This window comes from Zeugodacus cucurbitae, chromosome 5, assembly GCF_028554725.1.
Source record: "Zeugodacus cucurbitae isolate PBARC_wt_2022May chromosome 5, idZeuCucr1.2, whole genome shotgun sequence".
NCBI lineage: Eukaryota > Metazoa > Arthropoda > Insecta > Diptera > Tephritidae > Zeugodacus > Zeugodacus cucurbitae.
Window position 1 is genome coordinate 35,373,649 of NC_071670.1, and position 25,109 is coordinate 35,398,757.

The 25,109-nt window shown below is 33.9% G+C and overlaps 3 protein-coding genes and 1 non-coding gene across 11 annotated transcripts in view; 2 read left to right on the forward strand and 2 right to left on the reverse strand.

Moving 5' to 3' along the window:
* Positions 1-25,109, forward strand: part of LOC105215500 (uncharacterized) — a 465,848-nt gene that overhangs the window by 13,792 nt on the left and 426,947 nt on the right. The gene's annotated exons all lie outside the window — the stretch shown is intronic.
* LOC105216433 (uncharacterized) lies at positions 831-6,341 on the reverse strand. The gene is made up of 5 exons (XM_054230761.1): positions 6,217-6,341; positions 5,921-6,135; positions 5,437-5,853; positions 1,494-2,230; positions 831-1,430 (listed from the first exon to the last, which is right to left on the reverse strand). Exons 3-5 carry the CDS (start codon positions 5,783-5,785, stop codon positions 1,365-1,367), a joined length of 1,152 nt encoding a protein of 383 aa, XP_054086736.1. The 5' UTR covers positions 5,786-5,853; positions 5,921-6,135; positions 6,217-6,341; the 3' UTR covers positions 831-1,364.
* Positions 15,169-25,109, reverse strand: part of LOC128921882 (uncharacterized) — a 67,205-nt gene continuing 57,264 nt past the window's right edge. For 2 of the 7 annotated variants that reach the window (XM_054230754.1, XM_054230752.1), the window contains 4 exons: positions 17,315-17,425; positions 16,828-17,247; positions 15,910-16,637; positions 15,169-15,846 (listed from right to left, as the gene is read on the reverse strand). In XM_054230754.1, coding sequence (XP_054086729.1) covers positions 15,766-15,846; positions 15,910-16,637; positions 16,828-17,247; positions 17,315-17,411 — 1,326 coding nt within the window. In that variant the 5' untranslated portion in view covers positions 17,412-17,425 and the 3' untranslated portion in view covers positions 15,169-15,765. Of the gene's footprint in view, positions 15,847-15,909; positions 16,638-16,827; positions 17,248-17,314; positions 17,426-17,495; positions 17,756-25,109 lie in introns of those variants that run through there. The other 5 variants (XM_054230753.1, XM_054230751.1, XM_054230755.1 and 2 more) reach the window with 5 other exon arrangements.
* Positions 23,266-23,479, forward strand: LOC128922385 (small nucleolar RNA U3). Its single transcript, XR_008471624.1, has one exon. It is a non-coding gene; the product is annotated as a small nucleolar RNA U3 (small nucleolar RNA).

The following is a 25,109-nucleotide window of genomic DNA, read 5'->3' on the forward strand; positions in this document are numbered from 1 at the left end:
GCGGAGAGTACACGAACACTAAATTTGTTTTGAGTGTAAATTTTTTCGAAAAGTGTGTGTGTCCGCGCTCCAAATAAGTTTGTTTTTATATATTTCTCAAACTACCTAAGCTAAATAAATCGAACTTGCTGAAGCATCTGATTACACACCATGAAAATGCGTGAAATTGGTTAATAACCACGCCCACCTCCCTTACAAAGGTTAGGTTGAAAACTACTAAAAGTGCGTAAAGGTTAGAAACGCTAAATTTTACAGAAGATATGGCAGTGAAAAGCTGCACAAAATTTTTTATAAAAACTGTGAAATGGGCGTGGCGTGGCCCACTTTTGCGTCAAACACCATATCTCAAGAATTATCCGGCCGATTTCAATTACAGCTTATTCGTTCGCTTTACAATATATACATCAACAATCAATGAAGATACCGAAATAAAGCTTTACGCAAACACTACATTTGAGTAGTGGCAACAATTTTTTAACCTCAGTGCCAATGAATAATTTTTTACCGAAAATATCGATAAATTTCCCAGATATTCTAGTGAAATTCTGAGAGAAAATTTTTCTTCTAATAAAGAAAAAAATCCGGTCATAACAATCTTAACTCCCATATACCTAATTATAGTTTTTCAATCATACGGTGGGCTTTATACCGCGTATATCTGTTAATATGTGAGATATCTTAGCAAAATTTATTGAACCTATAATTTTGTATATAGTGTATTTTCGTTTTTCTATTGGACTAAATGCCGAATATATGGGACAAATTGTGTTCTATCTTAATACAACTATATACAAAATATAAGAGAGTTTGAACTGTTCGGTTACACCCAAATTTAATGCTTCTATATTTGTTTTTATTTTATATATTATATTTAATAAATAACAAAATTTTTCTGGAAAATATTTAAAAATTTACAATTACAATGTTTGATGAAATATTCGTGTACATAATCTAAATTGTAACCATAATCTAAAAATCCGTTAAAATGCGATATTATTATTCAATACAATTGACAACGACACCGACAAACCAATTATGTATCGATGTAACGGTTTTCCGTTATAGAGTACGAAGCGCCTTTTTCTTCAAACTAGTACAGAGTCTCGCCGTTTGCCATCGCTACATTATTATACTTTCAAGCGTGCATTCCCATGTGTCCTGAGATTGGGAAAAAATAGACAATTGTTGAGAGCTTTGTAAATGTTTCTTTTGTATTCATCTTCTTATTTTAATCGATTATTTCATAGTGTGACTTATAATTGTGTTGAATAATATGTTGCGATTAGGTGAATTATTAATCGCTTAATTCGTTTTTTTATCGATCTCTAGTCTTTTGCAGGTTAGATATAACCACAAAACATTTTCTAGTAAATTACTGGAACATCGTTTCCAAAGAATTCTTCAATATTTAAATAATATGTATGTTTTCTCTAAAACAAAGAAAAACAATAATTTAACTGTACAATGTTGCAATTTCTATTAGATAAACTTACCACTAACTCACTTAATCTCCCAGTTTCCAATGACAATGACACTCTCACTCTCACTGGTAATTTATATCGATTTTGCATCTTAATTAAATGGCTGGCGGCAGAAAATTTGACCGTTGTATAATCAAAGAACATTTTTATTGTAAATACGGTTAGTTGTGGACAATCGCGGAGAATCGTCATTAGTTCTTTCATATAGACAAACGTTGAAAAAAGATGTAGTTCTTCTAAATGTGAAAAACGACAAAAGTCCCTCAAGTCCACTCCCGCTGTTACATGAAAAGTTAATTTTTTTAATTTTCTCAACATCGTTAAAATTTCAAAATCATTTCGAGTCACAATTCCATTGATGATTTTCAATTCCTGCAAGTTAATGTTATTACTTAATTCATTGAAAAAATATGCACACTTTTGAAATTCACAACTATATAGCCGCAAATGGCTTATGTCTATTTCTAACTTCCTCAAATATCGCAAACAACCGAGCGCTTGGCAACCGTCTATCTCATCCGAACTTATAGCTAATTCCTCTAGCTGTTGTACATCTTCTCCTTCCTGTTTAATCAAATTTTGACTGATTTCATAGGCTAAGTGTTCGGTAAACGCTCCGGGTACACGCAATAATTTCAAAACGCGTAGTTCATTGTTTTTAAAGATTAGACTCAGATTTTTCGGTTGCAAACCCTCGATATCTTCCAATTCAAGTATCTCCAAGTCGGTGAGCTCATTTATATATTTTCCTAAAAGTAAATACGTATGAAATCTTTTACAACTGTTTATGGGTGATTCTACGATAAGAGGTAACTTGTGCGGCAATCAGCTTAAAGTATTGCTTTTGTCCTTTATGTTGCTATTTTTTTAAATGAATCATATCATATTAATGTAGTGTGTTAAATAATATTACAATTTACTGCATAATTAAAACATTTTTTTCTGGAATTCCTTACAAACTCTAAAAAAGTTTCTCCCTTGGCTTGTCCCCTTGCTACTTTTTATTTAACTTTCGTACAATACATATAATTTTTGTAAGAGATGCTAAACCAAAACTAAGTTCAATCGAAAGTAAACTAATTAATATTAGGTATTGTTAAATAAAAAACAAAATAATTTTGTTTATTTCATATAATTTTTAAAATTAACTTTTGTCACGATTTTTTTATGTATCAACCCTGCCAAATTTTGTTCCGTTTGTACGACATAAATTCAAAGACGATCGCATTGAAAAAAGTGAAAAAAGTCACTGAAATGATTTCAGCCTGAAGTTAACAATACTAATCAAGTATTGGATTCGAATTGTCAATTGATATAACGAATACTATTCATTTAATTTATTCGCATTTATTGTCCTAAATTACTAATACTGTGATAATTAAAGTGAAATAAATAATTAACCCTAAAAATAATTCAGTCAATTAAAACAATTAAATTTTTCATAAAGACGTCTCTTCCCTGTCGTATTTCCATTGGCTAAATAACTGCCAGGTTAGAAAGTTAGAGACCAGGGGAAATACTATTCATCAGTCGTGAGTTGCTTGAGTCTTGATACTTTCTTCTGAACATGACCCCTTTCCCACCTCCAGCCATCACCAGCATCAACAAAACTAAAAATATTAGCCTCGCAATCCAACGCAGAATCGCTCTGACCAACAGATGCTGCTTTAGACTGAGTGGACATTTAAATGTTATAGTCCTCTCTCGATGAACCAAAACCAAACTCTACAAGTCCCTTATCATCCCCGTTCTGCTTTCTGGTGCAGAAGCATGGACGATGTCAACATCCGATGAGACGGTACTAGGAGTTTTCGAGAAATAGGTTTTGCGCTAGATTTATGGTCCTCTAAACATTGGCAACGGCGAATACCGCAGATGATGGAACGGTGAGCTATACGACGACACTGACATATGTAGTTCAGCGAATAAAAAGACAGATGCAACGTCATGTCCGATTTCATTCATTTTTACCACCAAGGTGCACTATATCCAATACTATACGCTCACTTAATTTTGCTAAGATATCTCACGTATTAACCAATACATATATGCGGAATAAAACCCACCGTATTTTTGAAAAATCTATAATTAGGTTATGGGAGCTAGGGGGTGATATTTTTGAAAAAACCTATAATTAGGAATATGGGAGCTATGAGATGTTATGACCCGATTTTCATAATTTTTGGAACAGAGACTCACTATTAGAAGAAAATAATTTCCTTTGAATTACACTAAATTATCTGAGAGATATTTATCCATATTTTCGGTTAAAATTTACCTTTAGGCGCTGAGTTCTTCATGTTCGATATCTGGGCCTTGAAAAGTTTTAGTCCGTTTTCGACAATTTTTTCACAGGTGAAGCCAGAGATTATATGCTTGGTTCCTATCTTCATTGGTTCCTTATGTATATATTATAAAGTAAAGGAATCAGATGGAATTCAAAATTGAGTTATATGGAAAGTAGTCGCGGTTGTGAACCGATTTCGCCCATTTTTTCTCCGTGTTATCAGGGTGTCAGAAAAAAATTATATACCGAATTTCATTGAAATCTGTCAAATAGTTCCTGAGATATGGTTTTTGACCCATAAGTGGGCGATGCCACGCCCATTTTTCATTTCGTAAAAATATCTGAGTGCAGCTTCCTTCTGCTATTTCTTCTGTAAAATTTTGTGTTTCTGACGTTTTTCGTGAGTTAACTCACTTTTAGTAATTTCCAACCTAACCTTTGTATGGGAGGTGGGCGCGGTTATTATCCGATTTCTTTCATTTTTGGACTGTATTAACAAGTGGCTAAAAGAAATGACTGCAGAAAATTTGGTTTATATATCTCTATTGGTTTGGGGGGAAAAACCTATTTGGGGGCGGGGCCAAGCCGACTTCTCCAAAAAAATTACATTCAAATATGCCCCTTCATAATGCGATCCTTTGTACCAAATTTTATTTTCATAGCATTATTTATGCCTTAGTTATGTCACTTTATGTGTTTTCGGTTTTCGCCATTTTGCCAATCTTCGAAAGCAACCTGCCTATGGTTAAAAATTAGTTACTTAGGAAAAACGTCAGAAACACTAAATTTCACATAAAGAATGGCAGATGGAAGCTGCAATCAGTTTTTTTTATAAAATGGAAAATGGGCGTGGCGTCGCCCACTTATGGGTCTAAAACCATATCTCAGGAACTACTCGATCGATTTCAATGAAACTTGATTTGTAATAGTTTCTTTACATCCCAATAATCTGTTGTGAAAATAGGACAAATCGGTTCACAACCACGCCTACTTCATATATACCAGAACTTTGAAGACGATCTGAATCGTTTACTTTACAATATATAAAGTAAGCACTGGTGAAGATATCGGTGCAGAACTTTGCACAAATACTACGTTTATAATGTGGCATTATTCTAAAAATCGAAATCGGACCATAGGTCTTCAAGGCCCCATATATCGAACATGAGGACATTGGTGCTTCTAACCTAATATTAGTGTTTCCAACTTTCAATGGACTTTATACAATACATATGACGAATATGTGGGTCAAATTGTGTATTATATAATATTAATAAAGTTAAATAAATAAATTGCGAGTGTATAAAATGTTCGGTTACACCCGACCTTAGCCCTTAGGGTTTATTCATCTAGGTAAGAGAGTATCTTTAATATGCAATACTATTTTAAATTAATTTTTTGCTTTTGGTAAATTAATTATCCACCTTTGGCCGTTTTCTCTATGCAATTGATACCTCTTATCGTGGAATCATCCTTATATGTCACGTCTTATATCGTATTATTTAAACCAAAATAAGGGAAACTGGTTTTGATGATTTGAACTTAAAACGATCAAGAAAACTTAAATTCTGAATTTTGTGACTATGTTGATTCTGCCCAGGTTCAATGAAAGCGTAGGAAATTATTGCACGGCTTAAGTTTTATGTGTATTTACTTATTGAGACGTACCTGTGAGCTGACAGTTTCGTAATGTCAAGCGTTTTATACCCGGAAACAAATCAATTGCACTAAGGTCTGAGTTGGTCAAACCCAACCCATACACTTCATCAATATTAATATTACGCTGTATTATTTCATCTAGTGTGTCTTTATCTTCATTCAATGAAACGGCTTTCGTCCTGGCAATCTCCTGTAACTTATCTTTAAAAAACGTTTTATCATAAAACTCCTTAAATTGTGGGCAAGTCATGTTCCAATGATATGTCCAATGATCGTCATTTGATACAAACACACCATATTTGTAGGCATATTTGAGAATATTATTTAAACAAGCATCATTAAGATCCCATAAAGACATGGCCGAATTCTTAGTACGACGCCACTTCTTCCACACTGCATCAGTTGGTATGCACTGGTATTTACCATCTAAATTGAGGGAAAGAATTGTCGGTTTTAAATGATAACCAACAAACAATTCAGCAATATTTATTACCATTTGGGTTGACAGTTAGTCTCCACTGGTATATAGGTTCTAAATTGAGGGAAAGAATTGTCGGTTTTAAATGATAACCAACAAACAATTCAGCAATATTTATTACCGTTTGGGTTTGCGTTAGAGTGTTCAGTCCATTTATTCAAAATGCGCTCATATGCCGTGCTATAATCGCTAAAGTCCAATATCATTTCCCTATCCATTTTTCATTTCATCTGCAATAAAAACAGCAACATTTAATTAATTTACTAAGCGTATTTTTTACTGTTTAGTGTAATGGTGTTGTTTTTGCGCACTTTATGATTCATAGACAAATTCCATATATGTATATACATATGTATGTGCGAGTATAAACTGGGTTTTAACTTGTAATAGCGACACCGCCACCCGTTGCGCTTAAACTACGAAGTACAACTGGCTGGCATAGATACACCAGAGCAGTGTTGCCGTGACGCTATATGATATTATGACCAATAATCGCTTTGTGTATTAATTATTTTTAATGAGTCAGTTATTTATTGTTGAATTAAATATTTGTATTGAAACTAAAATAGCCTTGTAAAGTTTTGCTTTTGACAGCAATATGTATTACAAAGCTTTCGCATAAAATACTTAAATTCAGTTGACCACAGTGTTATAATACATAATTAACAAGTGTGTTTATGTGAAACATTTTTAAATTTAGATCCAATGTACACGTCTTAAAGGTGTATAATTAAAAAAAAAAACAAAACAAATATTTTCACATATGGTAACACTATTCTACATTAGTAAATATGTTTGTATTGTTAGTTGTTGAGTGCATGCGTTTCTCATATAAATGTATGATTGTTGCATATGTAAATGCATTTATATTTCTGTATAAATATTTATGTTGTTTAGTATGTTATATAAATGATATTTGAACAGTGACCAATCCTCGATCAATAACTTTTTGGTCCAGAAACCTTTCCAAATTGATACTACTCAGCTATTTCCAAAATCGTTTAACTCTTATTTTCAGTCGGACTTGTGTCTCTATCTTCTCTCTCTCTCTCTCTCTTACACGCAACTGCCGTTTTTCCTTTTTAACTCTTTTTATATCAAAGATAAAAACAAGAAACACTTAACCCCAGTAGCGTGTGTACTAGAGTGTTTACAATTGTATTGTTGTTTGTGTATTTTTATACTCTCGCAACTAAAGTTGCTTAGAGAGTATTATAGTTTTGTTTACATAACGGTTGTTTGTTAGTCATCAAACTGAACGGGTTAGATATAGGGTTATATATATCAAACTAATCGGGATGACGAGACGAGTTAAAATCCGAATGTCTGTCTGTCCTTACGAAAATTGGCAAAATCGGACCACTGGCACGCCCACAAAATGGCGAAAACCGAAAATACATAAAATGTCATTTTTTTAGCCACTTATTAATACAGTCCAAATATGAAAGAAATCGGATAATGACCACGCCCACATCCCATACAAAGGTTAGGTTGATTATTACTAAAAGTGCGTTAACTCACTAACGAAAAACATCAGAAACACAAAGTTTTACAAGAGAAATAGCAGAAAGAAGCAGCACTAAGATCTTTTTACAAAATGGAAAATGGGCAAAATGGTCAAAAACCATATCTCAGGAACTACTCTACAGATTCGAATAAAATTCGGTATATAATATTTTCTTGACACCCTGATGACACGTGTGGAAAATAAATGCAATCGGATCACAACCACGACAACTTCCTATATAATTCAATTTTGAAGTCCATCTGATTCCTCCACTTTATAGGATATATGTACATAAAGAACCAATGAAGATAGCGAAATAAAACTTTACGCAAATACTGTAGATGATCCGTGGCATCACTTGTGAAAAAAATGTCGAAATCGGACTATAACTTTTCAATGCCCCGGATATCGAATGTGAAGAACTCAGTGCCTTATGGTAATTTTTCACCGAAAATATCGGTAAATCTCTCAGATAATTTAATGTAATTCAGAGGAAATTGTTTTCTTCTAATAGTTTGTCTCTGTACCAAAAATTATAAAAATCGGGTCATAACATCTCCATATACCTAACTATAGGTTTTTCAAAAATACGGTGGGGTTTATTCCGCATATATGTATTGGTTAATATGTGAGACATCTTAGCAAAATTAAGTATGGCAAAAAGCGTATAGTCTTGGATATAGTGTACCTTGCTGGTAAAAATTTATGAAATCGGTTAAGGAATTACCTCAGCCCTCATACATATCTATATATGACGATTTTCGTTATTCTATTAAATTTTATGCCGAATTTATGGGCTAATTTGTGTATGACCTTAATAAAATTTCTTCAATAACTTGCGAGAGTAAAATGTTCGGTTGCACCCGAGCTTGGCCTTTCCTTACTTGTTGTTGTTTATTAGCAGGGATGGGCGGAGGCTTATCATTAGTGTCCGACCGATGCCGATTAATCGCGCATAAATAATTTATATTGAAGTATACAACAATTGAGTAAATACAAAGTGTGCTCAATCTTGGCTTCGATGACAATATTAAATCCAAAATTAAGTGGTGATAGTCCAGGATATTCCAATGATTATAAAAAATCTTTACGATATCCTATTTGTAGCTGTGTCAGCTCTCTTGGAACGGAATTCTAAATTGTCGCATTGACATCGGCGATATCTTTGTTTTTTTGCCACCAATATTGACCGTTCACTCAGCCAATTATGTTTATTATATTCTTTTTTTATGTCCTGAAAAACACGAAGGATAAGCTCCTCTTTCGAGTTTGTGAAGTGCCAGTTGGAAATGTTGAAAATGTTATTAATCCATCGTGGTGTCAACTGCGATCTCACCATTTCCAATATCTAGAAACTGCTGTACAATTGCAGTTTGATCATAGTTGTCATCGATTGGCTAAGCGTTATAGAGAAGTCAATAGAACGCCCTATCCAGTAATTAAAACAAACAGGCAGCACTTGTGGCCAGTGTGTCAACTATCCTTTTAATCATGCGCAATAGTGTTGCACTATTTTCTTTGGTGAAAGAAACTTACTACTTCATTTTCATACCTTATGTTTTATTTAATCAATTGTAATATGTATATATCAAGTTTAAAATATTAAATAAATATGTTTATATTGTCGCTTTTGATAATTATTTGTTGATGGAGGAATAACAGGAAGGATCTGGCGTAAACAGAATCATGGCTCCACCAAAAATGGTTTGGTTGTCGCGTAAATCTTTTAAAGTCCTGTGCAGTGCCTCCAGTAACTTCTTGAAAATCTAAAAAACCTTCGTTATAGCGATTTTTTGGGGATTTTGCAAACGGGTGTTTCGTTAAATTACAATTTATGAGTAATATCAAGACTGAATGTATAGTTTGTCTGCCTACTGTCCTGTCCTATGTTCATTCAATTGTGGAACAGTTGTGCGAACTGTTTCGGTCAATGTTTCAGTATCATATTGTAACTACAGTGATCCTCGCTTAAGTGATCACATTTAAATTCCCCTGCTTAAGAACATCCGCTTATGTGCCTTTCCCGCTTAATTGCCGGTAATATTTAAGCCACAAATACAAAATTGTTTGCAATTTTCCACTTTAAAGTGTCTTTTCATTTTTTGACAATTTAATACGCTGAGAATTGTCAAAAGGAGAACATATACTTAGTATATGTATATATTTATTGTTATTAATAAGAAATAAATGTGATTTTCATTCTAAAAGAAAAAATATAAGATCGAAATATTTGAGAAAAAACTTGGTAAGTACCTCGAGGCACTTAAACGGGGTTTATTTACGTGCCTTTCCCGCTTAAGTGTCTCAAAAGTCTTGCATGTTGGGAAGGGACACTTATGCGGGAATTACTGTACCTTTGTAAAATAAATAATAATAATTTATTATATGTTTTGAAAAATGCTTCCACGCGTCACAGTTGAAAGAAAAAGATTTTTGTCGCAGTATTTACTTGAGTCTTTTGTTTGGTTTCATATAATTTAGGCACTTTGATTCATACCTTACGAATTATATCACTCAAAAAACCCATTTTTATTGGCTGGAATTTTATTGTTTCAAAAAGTGCCATAACTAAAGTTATAAAGGTAAAATTTGGTACAAAGGATCGCACTAGGAAGGGGCATATTTGGATGTAATTATTTTGTGGAAGTGGGCGTGACTCCGCACCCAAATGAGTTTTTTTGTATATAGCACCCAATGAAGCTATATAAACCAAAATTTCTGCATTCGTTTATCATATCTACCCTATCACACGCAAAGAAAATAGTTGAAATCGGATAATAACTATGCCCACCTCCCATACAAAGATTATGTTGAAAATGACTAAATGTGAGTTAACTTACTAACGAAAAATGTCAGAAACACTAAATTTTACAGAAGAAATGGCAGATGAGAGCTTCACCCGGATCTTTTTACAAAATGGAAAATCGGCGTAGTGTCGCCCGCGCTTCATAATACCTACATCCTTCCTGTTGGCCAATTCTGGACGCTTCTGGTCAATTACCTGCTTCAAGTGGTTCAGTGGTTCGCAGTAGATGGTAGAATTAAGCGTCTGGCCATATGGGAGCAGCTCATAGTGGATGATTCCGTTCCAATCCCACCAAACACACGGCAAAACCTTCCTTGCCGTCAATCCCGACTTGGCCACTGTTTTGGACGATTCACCCTCCTTCGACCACGACCGATTTCGCTTGATGTGATATGTGATCCATTCTTCGACGCCAGTCACCATCCGCTTCAAATATGGGTCGAGTTCGTTCCGTCTCCGGTGACTAGCTCCCATCTCCTGGGCGATGTCACTAGATGCTACATGTCGGTCTAACTCGATGTTTTCCATAATTTGATCGGTATTCGTCGTCACAGGTCTTCCGCCGATTGGCTTATCCATGATGTCGTTTTCACCTGCTCTGAATCAACGAAACCATTCCTCTGCAGATCGAAGTGTTAGAGTACCATCCCCCCAAAACACAATTAATCTCACGGAACGTTTCCCTTGCGGATTTTAATATTTAAAATAGCGCGAATTTCGGCGTTAGTGAACTCCATATTTACACGTCTATAACAATTGAACGCAATATCCAAACTAATCATGCATAGCGTCGTTTTGTAGGTTATGTCAAGACCGTTCAATGATGTATAGCAGTGCTTCCCAAACTTAGTTTTGCCATGACCCGGTAATTTTCACACTAACCTTTCGTGACCCACCTAATAATATTAAACTCAAGACGGTTACATGAGATTAAATAATACACGTTTAATAATAGTAAGATAAATGTTTTATTAATATTAAATTATAATATTTTGATATCTTACTTTTTAGTGCGAAGTATGTAGCTGTTGCCTATTTTTATACTCTCGCAACAAAAGTTGCTAAGAGAGTATTATAGTTTTGTTCACATAACGGTTGTTTGTAAGTCATAAAACTTAACGAGTTAGATATAGGGTTATGTATATCAAAATGATCAGGGTGACGAGACGAGTCAAAATCCGAATGTCTGTCTGTCCGTCCGTCCGTCGGTCCGTGCAACGGATAACTTGAGTAAAAATTGAGATATCTTGATGAAACTTGGAACACATGTTCCTTCGGATCGTGAGAGGGTTGCTTTCAAAAATTCAAATCGGACCACTGCCACGCCCACAAATTGGCGAAAACCAAAAACTTATAAAGTGTCATAACTAAGCCATAAATAAAGTTATAAAAGTAAAATTTGGAACAAAGGATCGCACTATTAAGGGGCATATTTGGATGGGAAAGTGGGCGTGGCATCGCCCACAAATCGGTTATTTGTATATATCTCACAAACCAATAAAGCTATATAAACCAAACTTTCTGCACTCGGTTCTCTTACGTACCCCACCACACACTATGAAATTAGTTGAAATCGGATAATAACTACGCCCACCTCCCATACAAAGGTTAGGTTGAAAATTACTAAAAGTGAGCTAACTCAGTAACGAGAAACGCCAGAAACACTAAATTTCATTAAGTTTTTTTTACAAAATGAAAAACGATTTCAATGAAACTTGGTTTGTAATAGTTTCTTTACATCCCAATGATATGTTGTGAAAATAGGCCAAATCGCTTAACAACCACGCCTACTTCCTATATACCAGAACTTTGAAGACGATCTGAATCGTTTGCTTTATAATATATAAAGTAAGCAGTAAATATATAAAGTAAGCCTAGTGAAGATATCGATGCAGAACTTTTCATAAATACTACATTTATAGAATTCTAAAAATCGCCGAAATCGGATCATAGGGTTTCAAGGCCCCATATATCGAAAATGAGCACCTCGGTGCTTCTAACCTAATATTAGGGTTTCCAACTTTCAATGGACCTTATACAATATATATGACGCATATGTGGGTAAACTTGTGTATTATATAATATAAATAAAGTTAAATAAATAAATTGCGAGAGCATAAAATGTTCGGTTACACCCGAACTTAGTCCTTCCTTACTTGTTAATTATAGAGTTTAAGTTTGCTGAAATTGCTGAAAGTTTTATTCTGAGATCGGGTTCCACTTCCATTTTGTTTCGATATTTATTTTTAAGGTAAACTAGTGTTGAAACCCCAGCTTCACATTCAATCATTGCTTGATGAGCTAGTATTGTGTATTCTTGACGACAAGATAACCAAAAATCAATCAATGGTCTTGTGTCAAATGTATCCTTGAGTGTTGTATCAGTTAACAGTTCAAACGGCGAATCGACATCTGAATATGGCAAATTTGTTTCGGAATCTAACTTGAATGTAAATGGGTTTCTTATCCAAGCTTTGTTGTCATCGATTGGAGGAAATTATTCTTGAAGATTTCTCTCCAGCTCTAATAAATGTTCTTTAAAATGTATGTCCGAATGTACAGTTTATGTGCCTACTAACATGTTGCCAAGTTGCTCCTATTCCCGTTATGCTTTGATGGTGAAAATGAGTGAAATCGGTTCAGGAATTACCACGGTCCTCATATATAATATATGATGATTTTCGTTATTCTAGTCTTATATATTATGAATATATGGGTCAGTAATGTGTGTTATCTTAATAAAATTACATAAATAAATTCCGAGAGTATAAAATGTTCGGTTGCACCCAAACTTAGCCTTTCCTTACTTGTTACAAATTGTTTTGGGATATCGACACACCTTTACAATTGAAGAATGACAAAAATATTTTAACAAAACAACAATGACTACCTTCAAAATATTATTATTTTTATACTCGCAACAAAAGTTGCTAAAGAGAGTATTATAGTTTTGTTCACATAACGGTTGTTTGTAACACCCAAAACTAAACGAGTTAGATATAGGGTTATATATACCAAAATGATCAGGTTGAAGAGTGGAGTTCAAATCCGAATGTCTGTCTGTCTGTCCGTCCGTCCGTCTGTGCAAGCTGTAACTTGAGTTAAAATTAAGATATCTTGATGAAACTTGGCACACTTATTTTTTGGCATCATAGGAAGGTTGCTTCCGAAAATGGGCAAAATCGGACCACCGCCACGCCCACAAAATGGCGAAAACCGAAAACACATAAAGTGCCATAACTAAGCCATAAATAAAGCTATGGAAATAAAATTTGGTATGAAGGATCGCACTATGAAGGGGCATATTTGGATGTAATTTTTTTGGGGAGCTGGGCGTGGCCCCGTACCCAAATAGGTTTTTTGTACATATCTCGCAAATCAATAGAGCTATATAAACCAAACTTTCTTCAGTCGTTTTTTTAGCCACTTCTTAATACAGTCCAAAAATGAAAGAAATCGGATAATAACCACGCCCACCTCCCATACAAAGGTTAGGTTGAAAATTACTAAAAGTGGCTTAACGCTAACGAAAAACGACAGAAACACTAAATTTCACAGAAAAATAGTAGAAGAAAGCTGCACTCAGATTTTTTTACAAAATGAAAAATGGGCGTGGCATCGCCTACTTATGGGTCAAAAACCATATCTCATTAACTACTCGACAGATTTCAATGAAATTCGGTATATGTGACCTGGTCTACGAAAAGGGAGCTAACGTGCGAAAACTAGTTTTCTGGGAAACAGCTGTTAAAAATAAACAACTCTCATCTTCCATCCGAATCAACTAAAAAGTGAAAATTGATTTTTTGACACCTAAGCCCCCTTTCCATAGACCAGGTCACATATAATATTTTCTTTACACCCTGATAACACGGATACAAAATGGGCGAAATCGGTTCACAACCACGACTACTTCCCTTATAACTCAATTTTGAATTCCATCTTATTCCTTCACTTTATCATGTATACATAAGGAACCAATGAAGATAGCGGAATAAAACTTTACAAAAGTAGTACATATCATCTCTGACTTCACTTGTGAAAAAATTGTCGAAAACGGACTATGACCTTTCAAGGCCCCGGATATCGAACATGTTGAAATCAGCGCCTAAGGATAAATTTTAACCGAAAATTTGGGTAAATCTCTCAGATAATTTAATGTAATTCAGAGGAAGTTGTTTTCTTCTAATAGTGATATGTTAAAAATATTATTAAAATCGGGTCATAACATCTCCTAGCTCCCATATACCTAATTATGGGATTTTCAAAAATACGGTGGACTTTATTCAGCATATATGTATTGGTTAATATGTGAGATATCTTACCAAAATTAAGTGAGCGTATATTGGATATAGTGTACCCTGCTGGTAAAAATTAAAGAATTAACTCAGCCCTCATATAGTCTATATTACGATTTTCGTTATTCTATTAAACTTTATGCCGAATTTATGGGTAAAGGCCCAAACTTAGCCTTTCCGTGTTTCTTTGTTTGTCTGAAGTCCATAAATATGACTTGGTATGGTTGTGATAGACAAGGGATTCCCTGGTGCAAATATGTATGTACATGTGTACATATACATTTGATGTTTTGTGCTTTGTGTTTTTAGCGACATAGCTCTATTTTTTTCACAGGCATATGAATATTTGTAAATATCTGCATATGTATGTATTATGCTTCTATAGCTTGTGTGCGCATGCTATAGAATTGGTACGAATGTAGATATTATATAGACATAATGGGAATATGCATATGTGAAGGTCATTAATTTTTTTTTTTGAAGAAATGAAAGGAATGACGTGTTTATATGAGCACATTTCAGTTCATTTGGCACATCTTCATTTTGTAATATTCGAAATAAATATAACTTTTTTGAAATAATTTAAAAATATAATTAAATTATTTTTTACCTAATTTTGCACGATTTTGTAAAAATATTAAAATATTTAAAATTTTTCTGAAAAAATGGTTCTTATGGTACAAGATCACGCATATGTGGCTCAGAGAATGTTTTACATTCTCTGTGTGACTTTGTATATTTTTCTTCAAAGCATTTCTTTTTATTCATTCTCGCATTAATTCAGTCGTTTTACATATATTTCTGCCTTTGCACGTGCAACTACAATGCTTGATGAAATATTCGTATACATAATCTAAATGATTACCATAATCTAAAAATCCATTAACATGCGATATTATTATTCAATACAATTGACAACGACACCGACAAACCGATTAGTTATATCGATCTTCCTGTTTTTCGTTATACAGTACGATGTGTCTTTTGCTTCAAAATAGTACTGAGTCTTGCCGATTGCCTCTTTAGCATTTCCAAATTACCTTCATGCGCGCATTCCTATGTGTCCTGAGATTTGGAAAAAATTGGCTATTGTTGACAGCTTTGTAAATGTCTCTTTTGTATTCATCTTCTTATGTTAATTATTGAATAATATTAATTAATTGTATTGAATAATATGTTGCGATTAAGTGAATTATTAATCGGTTAATTCGTTTGTTGTCATCTATAGCCTTTCGTAGGTTTGATTTAATCACAAAACATATTCTAGACTACTGACTATTGAGAAGGCCAAACGATCATCTTCAAAAGCTAAAAAATCTGTATGTTTTCTCTAAAACAAAGAAAAACAATAATTTAACTGCACAATGTTGCAATTTCTATTAGAGAAACTTACCACGAACTCACTTAATCCCTCATAGTCATATACTATCACTGTCACTGGTAATTTATCTCGATTTTGTTTCTTTATTATCTCGATGGCTTCAGAAAATTTGTCATCTGTTAAATCAAAGATCGTATATAATGTAAATGCGGTTAATTGCGGGTAACCGCGGAGAATCTCCATAAATTCTTCCATATCTACAGCTGTGAAGGAAATATGTAACTCCGTTAAATGGAAAAATCGACAAAAGTCTATCAAGTGAATTTTATCTGTTGAAAAAATATATAATTTTTTTAAATTTCTCAACATCGCTAAAATTTCAAAATCATCTTGAGTCAGAATCCCATAGAGGATGTGCAATTCCTTCAAGTTAATGTTATTACTTAATGCGTTGAAAAAATGTACGCACTTTTGAAATTCAAATTTTGTAGACCAGTCGTCTTTTATATATATTTTTAAGTTCCTTAAATATCGCAAACAACCGAGCGCTTGGCAACCTTCTATCTCATCCGAACTTAAAGCTAATTCCTCTAGCTGTTGTACATCTTCTCCTTCCTGTTTAAGCAAATTTTGACTGATTTCATAGGCTAAGTGTTCGGTAAACGCTCCCGGAACACCCAATAATTTCAAAACGCGTAGTTCATTGTTTTTAAAGATTAGACTCAGATTTTTCGGTAGCAAACCCTCGATGTCTTCCAAGTCCAGTTCCTCCAAGTCGGTGAGCTCATTTATATATTTTCCTAAAAGTAAATACGTATGAAATCTTTTACAACGAAATAAAGGAAACTGGTGATGATTTGAACTTGAAACGATCAAGAAAACTTAAATTCTGAAATTTGTGACTATGTTGACCCTTCCCAGGTTCTATTAAAGCGTAGGAAATTATTGCATTGGATTAAGGTTTAGGTGTATTTACTTATTGAAACGTACCTGTGAGCCGACAGTTTCGTAATGCCAATCGTTTTATAGCCGGAAACAAATCAATTGCACTAAGGTCTGAGTTGGTCAAACGTTCACCACGTACTTCAACAATATTAATATTACGCTGTATTATTTGATGTAGTATCTTTTTATGATCATTTAATAAAATGATTTTCATCGTGGCAATCTTCTGCAACTTATCTTTTAACCACATTTGATCATAAAACTCCTTGAATTGTGGGCAAGTCATGCTCCAATGATTTTCTTCCATTAATTCAAACGAGTCTAGTATTACATGTTTGCAGGCATATTTGAGAATTTTATATAAACAACCATCATTGAGATCCCAAAAAGACATGACCGAACTCATAGTGGTACGGTAGCGCTCGCACAGCTGTTTAGAAAATGGGCCATACAAGTCTGCGAAATCTAAATTGAGTGAAAGAATTGTCGGTTTTAAATGATAACCAACAAACAATTCAGCAATATTTATTACCGTTTGGGTTTGCGTTAGAGTGTTCAGTCCATTTATTCAAAATGCGCTCATATGCCGTGCTATAATCGCTAAAGTCTAATATCATTTCACTATCCATTTTTCAATTCGATCCTGCAAAAAAACGGAAATCATTTAATTAATTAACTGAACGTATTTGTTTACTTCACTTTATGATTCATACACAAATTTCATACACATACTTGCTGGCGAGTATAAACTAGGATTTAACTTGCGATAGCGATGTCACCAACCGTCGCGCTTAAAATCCGAAGCACAACTGCATACACCAGAGCAGTGTTGCCATGACGCTATAAATCGCTTTGTGTATTAATTCTTTTGAATGAGTCAGCTCTTTATCGTTGAATTAAATATTTGTATTGAAACTAAGCTTTTGCATAAAAGGGGGAATTCACTTCAGTTGTGCGCACTTTTCAGCAAAACTTTCATGTATCAAAACTGTATACCAAATCGCCGCAAAACCTAAATATTGTTATCGGTAACCAATACTCATTCAGTATCTTTGATAATATTTAAATATTTCCATATATGGAGACATAAAAATGGCAAAAATTCTTAATTTTTCAGGATTTCAAGCTCCTTGCGCAACCTCTAAACCTTTTTTGATTGACCCAAAATTTTGTATATACTAGTTTTTGGGCTATTCGCATATTTCTAGGGGGTGCGATCGAGAATCGGAACACTTTGGAAAATAAGGGCCACCCTAGTGTACATATGTATTTGAGCTTAATTTACACATACTCTATTTATCACCATTTAAATTTAAATAAAAACATATGTGCGCACGAATATGAATATTTAGTGTTGTTGTTTGTTTGTTTATCACCCCTACAAGTGAATTTTTGTGACAATGAAATCGTAAACTACCGTTTTTGTTGTTGTTCTAATTATTATTTTTTATGTTTTTAATTTTTTATTGCTTAAAATTCGCAGCTTTGCATATTTTTAGTTTTTTTTTCTAATAAATTTTTGTTTATACTCTCGCATGATGTTGTACAGAGTGTAATCGTTTTGTTCATATAACATTGTAACTTGAGTAAAAATTAAGATATCTTGATTAAATTTGGTACACACGTTACGTATTCCGTGGTATTGTAACTAGGCGAAATTGGTACACTGTTACTCCCATAAAACGGGGGTAACTGAAAAGCTATAAAGTGCTATAACTAAGCCGCGAATAAAGTTATGAAAGCAAAATTTGGTTCAGAGGGTATGGTCAGCCCCCCTTCAATGTTTTTTTGTATATAGCTCCTACTCTACTACTGCTATATTAATTCAAAGGAGATGTGTTTCTTCTACCAGTCTCCCTCTGTGCCAAAAATGGGCAGAATCAGAACAATATGTTCTCTATCCCCATATACCTTATATTCGCATTTTCAAACTTCGGATGAGCTTTAACCGATATTTGGGGTTAATATGTGAGATAACTTTGCAGAATTAAGTGAGCATATGGTTTTCGACATAGTGGACCTTTGTGGTGAAAAAGAGTGAGGTTTAGGAATTACCTCAGCCCTTATATAATATAGATGATTTTGGTTGATAATGGGAATTTGTTTAGAAATTCGTTTGCATCCACCTTATATTATAGACCAGACACAAAGTAATTATTACCTGTTACTGTCTGTGGCGAATGATGTTGCATTCGCCTCAGGAGAAAGTTTTAAAAATTGACTGTCCCAGCAAATAGCATTAGCCACAACAATGAACAAAATTATAATTATTTTACGCTTTAAATAATTCAAAAGAAAGAAAACAAAACATTGATTCAAATATCAATTAAAAGAAGTAAAAATAATCGGCCGATTAATCGGTCGGAGCCTACTTAGCATGTTCTAAAAGAGCGTAAATGAACGCATACGTACACACACCCATTGTCATTAAAGCTTCAATGCTTAACTGTCACATAGAGAATATGTTTAACAGGCTTTGCATGTACTTGATTACCGAACACTTGACATGACTTGGAAGCCAGTTTAATTTAGGATCATAAGTTGCGTTGACATTTGAACTGCTCTATCTCTCTTATTGTTCTCTTTACATTCTCATTATGACACTATTCCAGTGTTGGCTGAATTTTTTTGATTAAAAATAAATATGTATGTTAAGATTCCAATCCTTAATATTAATAAATCTTCAAAAATAGAAAAATTTTCTAACAAATCTAAATCTCAAAAAACTGCATTTCGTTTCCTTTATGCTATTCAGAACAAAGCTATATTCATATATTTATTAAAGAGCTTTCTATCAAACAGAATATCTTCAAGTGCTCCAAGATTTCTTATGAAATTTATAGAAACATTCTAGTTTTAAAATTCTCAATTTTGGTGATATTTTAATGTAAAAACTCGGCACGTCCGGCAACTCTACCCACAAACCAAAATAATAACAGCTGAAATTGAAGTTCTCTATGTATTGTGTGTAGTAAAACTGCATCTAAGTTTTTTTAAGAAACACTAAATTTGTTTCCTGTATGACTGAATATATGTAGTTTTGTCGAAAACAATGAATTTATTCGAAAGTTTCCCAACTACAAAGTTCTACAAAGAAACCCATTTGGACAATTGTTCAAAGTATTTCTGCTTAGAAAGACTCGAAAGAGGTTTTCTTATAATAAATAAGGGTTCACTTTCTAGTTTATGTACTCTCGCAACATGTTGAATAGAAATTAATGGACCATGCACAAAATGGTTGTTTTTGTCTATTAGAACTACAAAAAGGAATAATCAGGATGACAAGTAGAGTTGAAATCGTTCGTATGTCTCTACATGAAAGCTATAACTTTAGTAAAAGAGGGGATATCTTAATGAAAATTGGTACACATATTCCTTGGCACCATGAGACGGTCGGTATTGTGGGAAATCGGACCATTTCCACGCACACAAAATGGCGTTAACGGAAAAGCTATAATGTGTTCTGGCAAAGGCACAAATAGAGCTACGAAAATGAAATTTTGTACAGAGTGTAATTTTTGCGTAAGATTTTGTATATATCTCTCAAACTATCTTAGCTATATAAACCGAACTCACTGGACACATTTCTCTTTAGCAACACATGGAAATAGTTGAAATCGGTTAGTAACCACGCCCACCTCCTTTACAAAGATTAGGTGAAAACTACTATAAGTGCGTAACGAAAAACGTCAGAAACACTCAATTTTACAGAAGATATGTCAGTGAAAAACTGCACTCAAATGTTTAAACATGCGAAATGGGCGTGGCGTTGCCCACTTTTGAATCTAAAACCATATCGTAAGAACTACCTGCCCAATTTCAATATTGTGTACATAATATTTCCTTGACACCCTGATGCTTCCGATGGAAATTTTGAATATATATATCATGAATATACCGTAACAAAACTTTACACAAACACTGCATTCGAGGTGTGGCATCACTTATTTAAAAATTATCGAATTCAAAAATTATTGAATAAAAAAAATTATTATTCCCAAAGTTGTAGCTGTTTGTGTTAACCCAGTTCCAAAACAGGTCTTGCGGTGACAATCAGAAGTCCTTGGAGATTCATATGAAATCAATCGGATAAGACAAATTAATTTTAGGGCCTGATCGAAGGTTTTTTGCTTTTTTTTTCAATATTAGGAAAACTTGTTCTTCAACAGTTAATTAATTTAAAAAAATCGAAATTTTTGAAAAAAGAAAAGCTTAGATCAGACCCTGGATTATTATGTATTCTTAAAAGCTGTATAAATTTCATTAAAATCTACTGAGCGGTTTTCGAGTTACAGTTGTCACCAGTTTAAAAAAGAGTGCGTGGAGTCCCTACGCGCGGATGAAGTTATACTTCTTAGTGATATTTCAAGAAATCCATATCATTTTGTGTGAAAGAAAACTAGCGAGAGACACTTTCTTAAATTCACATTTTATAAATTTATTATGCACATTTTATAAACCAAAGTCCAAATCAATTATCATTTCTGGGTTCTGATGGATTGATATCTATAATATTTACAATTGGATTATGATAACTAAAATACGATATGAAATGGCTTACATCTATTTTATCTATATTTCTCGCGAACACCGCATTAATAGTCGTACCTCCTTTTGTCGTACGATCATTTCTTCCATTGTTCATTTCTAATGAAAATTTCTCTCTGAGGAATGCCAGTAATGGTTCAGCTTCTGACAATGAGAAATTTTAGTACTAGGAGTACCGGTTGTTCGCTATACTCTACTGATTCTCCGATAATATCTGCAAAAGCTTGTGAACCTGCAGCTGACAACGGTAATAAAGCTTTACCGATGAACAATTTTATATCTCTCATCGATGAATTTGGTGATATATAAATGGCAATTAAATTCATTTTTTTATTATTATGATTATCGCTAGGGTTCATTTTGCATTCTACCGCACACAAATCGCCAATTCTTGTTGATGTTGATATCGCCACATAAGCATCACTCGCGTACGGAGCCTTTATATCTAAATCAGGAGTGAGAATATGACATTTGTCTTGTTCATTGTGATAAATAGCAACGCCTGAATTTCTTGTTTCATTTCGTTGAAATCTTACAGGAGGCTCGTTGTCGTTCATAAATGTTTCTGATAACATCAAGATGTTTGACTGTTTAAACACTCTATCTGAGAAATCATCAACATGAGCACGAACACTTTGACAATTGAATGATATAATTGATAAACATTTTCTTGTGCTAAGAAACTCGAATAATTCCTTTTCTAAGGTGACAATTGTAATTCGACGTAATTTTATCATTTCATCTCGCAAAGCGCGACATGACCTGTCATTGCTTCCAATGCCATAATAAATTTTTTTCTATTTGTTCACTGGGATAATGTTAATTTGGTGGTTGACAAACTTATGTGCACGCATATACAAATGTAAGTTTGTGTGTTTGTTCAATGACATATAATCATGTACATATGTATGTTTATGCATAATGTTGCTGTTGCGCAACAATTATCGCAACTGTTCCGAACTCGTATAAGAAGTATAACTTCAAAAACATAGTTTTGAGAAAAACGCATTTAAAGTAAAATCGTGACTATCCCTAACCCCTTAATAAATTAAATAAATAAATTGCGAGAGTTTAAAATTTTCAGTTACATCCGAACATAATATTTATAGATTTGCTTTTATTTATTACATGTTAACATGTTGACTAACGTAAGATAAATTGGTCAGCAACATAACATAAATAGCTACAAATGCTGTTCAAGTTCATGCTGAGCTCTTCATGCTGCAATGTTTGCTACGTTAATTAGCATATCAATATCTACTCATTATCATTATTGTCACCAACAAGAGCGCATAGCTACAGCGTAACTCCTTGATGAGTTACATTCGAAGGGTTGCAATCATAAAACTGCTCACAGCAAGATCACATAACAACTACGATAGTTGCTCGTGTAAAGGGAGCCATTAATTAGTTGTTGGTGCACCCACAACAGAAATGCAGCGAAATATATGCTTGGGCTTTATGATGTAATGAATAACTACAACTTTGTTTCCGCCGTTTTCCAATAGATGTCTCTAGGGTCAAGCATTGGTCAATTAAATCGATTTTTTGAAGTTATACTTCTTATACGACTTCGGAAAAGGCTGCGATAATTGTTGGTTGCGCAACCTATTGTTATCGTTAAACAATCGAGATAGAGTGAATGAGAGTAAAGCAGAGAACTTAAAGCACTTGCCATGGTTATGCTATTCGAGCAATTCTTGGTTTTGTAGAACAATGTTTAAATTTTTGGTTGGTGACATATTCACATGTGTACGCACATGTATGATTGCATGCTTGCGCATTATTGGTTGGTGACATATTCACATGTGTACGCACATGTATGATTGTATGCTTGCGCATTATTTTTCTTTCGTTTCTGTTTCATTTCTGCTAATTCTCAAGTAGTTTATGTGACTTTTGGTTGAAATACTCTGCGTTGGCCGTTGTAAAGTTAAGACTATACTTCACACGATCATTTCTGTAGTCAGTCTTCATTTACTCTCTTTGCAAAACGAAAGTATTAGCACCCGCGATGAGGAGGTATATCGTTTTATCTGACAGCGTGAGTTTTATGAACTTCATTTCTAATTTTGTCTTGTGGCATATTAGAAATTATGTTTCTTCGATGATCGCTCGGTTACAACGGATAAAACGACTTCTGAGTGGTGATTTTAATGAATAAATTTCAAGGTTTTATACAAATAATTATATATAATAATGCAGTGAATAAGTACAGTAGGGCAATTCAAAATCTGGTGCAAATGGTGTTGCATATTTGCAATTGCAAATTCGCTGTACATTTTGTTGGTGTAAAATAACAATATGCCTCGCTCATTTGCAATTGCAAATATGCAAGATTGCAAAATGAACCCCAGCGATAATCATAATAGTAAACAAGTAAGGAAAGGCTAAGTTCGGGTGCAACCGAACATTTTAAACTCTCGCAATTTATTTAGAGATTTACCTATATTTTCGGTGAAAACCCCTTAAGCACTGAGTTCTTCATGTTTGATATCAGGGGCCTCGAAAAGTCATGGTCCGAATTTGGCAATTTTTACTCAAGTGATGTCACAGCTCAAATACAGCATTTGTGTAAAGTTTTATTTCGCTATCTTTATTTGTTCTTATGTATATATTATAAAGGGAAAGAATCAGAAGGATTCAAAATTGAGTTATATGGGAAGTAGGCGTAGTTGTGAACCGATTTCATCTATTTTCCACACGTGTCATCAGGGTGCCAAGAAAATATTATATACCGAATTTCATTGAAATCTATAGAGTAGTTCTTGAGATATGGTTTTTGACCCATAAGTAGGCGATGCCACGCCCATTTTCCATTTTGTAAAAAAAATCTCAGTGCAGCTTCCTTCTGCCATTTCTCGTTCACGTTCACGTTTTCACGTTTCTCGTTAGTGAGTTAACGCACTTTTAGTCATTTTCAACCTAACCTTTGTATGGGAGGTGGGCGTGGTTATTATCCGATTTCTTTCATTTCTGGACTGTATAAGGAAACGGCCAGTTTGGTTTATATAGCTCTATTGATTTGCGAGTTATACACAAAAAACCATCCAAATGTGCCCCTCCCTAATGGGATTCTATGTTCCAAATTTCATTTTCATAACTTTATTTATGGCTTAGTTATGACACTGTATAAGTTTTCGGTTTCCACCATTTTGTGGGCGTGGCAGTGGACCGATTTTGCCCATTTTCGAAAGCAACCTCCTCAGGGTACCAAGGAACATGTGTTCCAAGTTTCATTAAGGTATCTTAGTATTAGTAAGGTATTTTTACTCAAGTTATCGCTTGCACGGACAGACGGACGGACAGACATCCGGATTTCAAATCCACTCGTCATCCTGATCATTTATGTATATATAACCCAATATCTAACTTTTATATTTCTTGGTGACACAAACAACCGTTATGTGAACAAAACTATTATATTCTGTGGAACAGGTTGCGAGAGTATAAAAACGGCGGAAGCAAAGTTGTAGACCTAATAGAAGCGAAACTGTAAACATCAGGATTAAATAATTGGAAAATAAATAACAACGTGTTTAACTTATATATTTAATAGAAAATATTTAAACTTTTACAATTACAATGTTTGATGAAATATTCGTATACATATGTTTGTATTACCATAATCTAAAAATCCGTTAAGTTGGCTAAAAAGCTTGTATCGTTTTAACAAAGTACACATTAACATGCGATATTATTATTTAATACAATTGACAACGACACCGACAAACCGATTAGTTATATCGATCTTGCGGTTTTCCGTTATACAGTCCGAT

What these genes read in the sequence shown, in the direction of transcription:
- LOC105216433 (XM_054230761.1), bottom strand. Translation starts at nt 5,785, where the DNA reads ATGTCTTTATGGGATCTTAATGATGCTTGTTTAAATAATATTCTCAAA. An exon ending in ACGAAACTGTCAGCTCACAG is followed by an intron (nt 2,231 to 5,436) that starts GTACGTCTCAAT and finishes ATTTACTTTTAG; the next exon opens with GAAAATATATAAATGAGCTC. An exon ending in GGAGATTAAGTGAGTTAGTG is followed by an intron (nt 1,431 to 1,493) that starts GTAAGTTTATCT and finishes TCTTTGTTTTAG; the next exon opens with AGAAAACATACATATTATTT.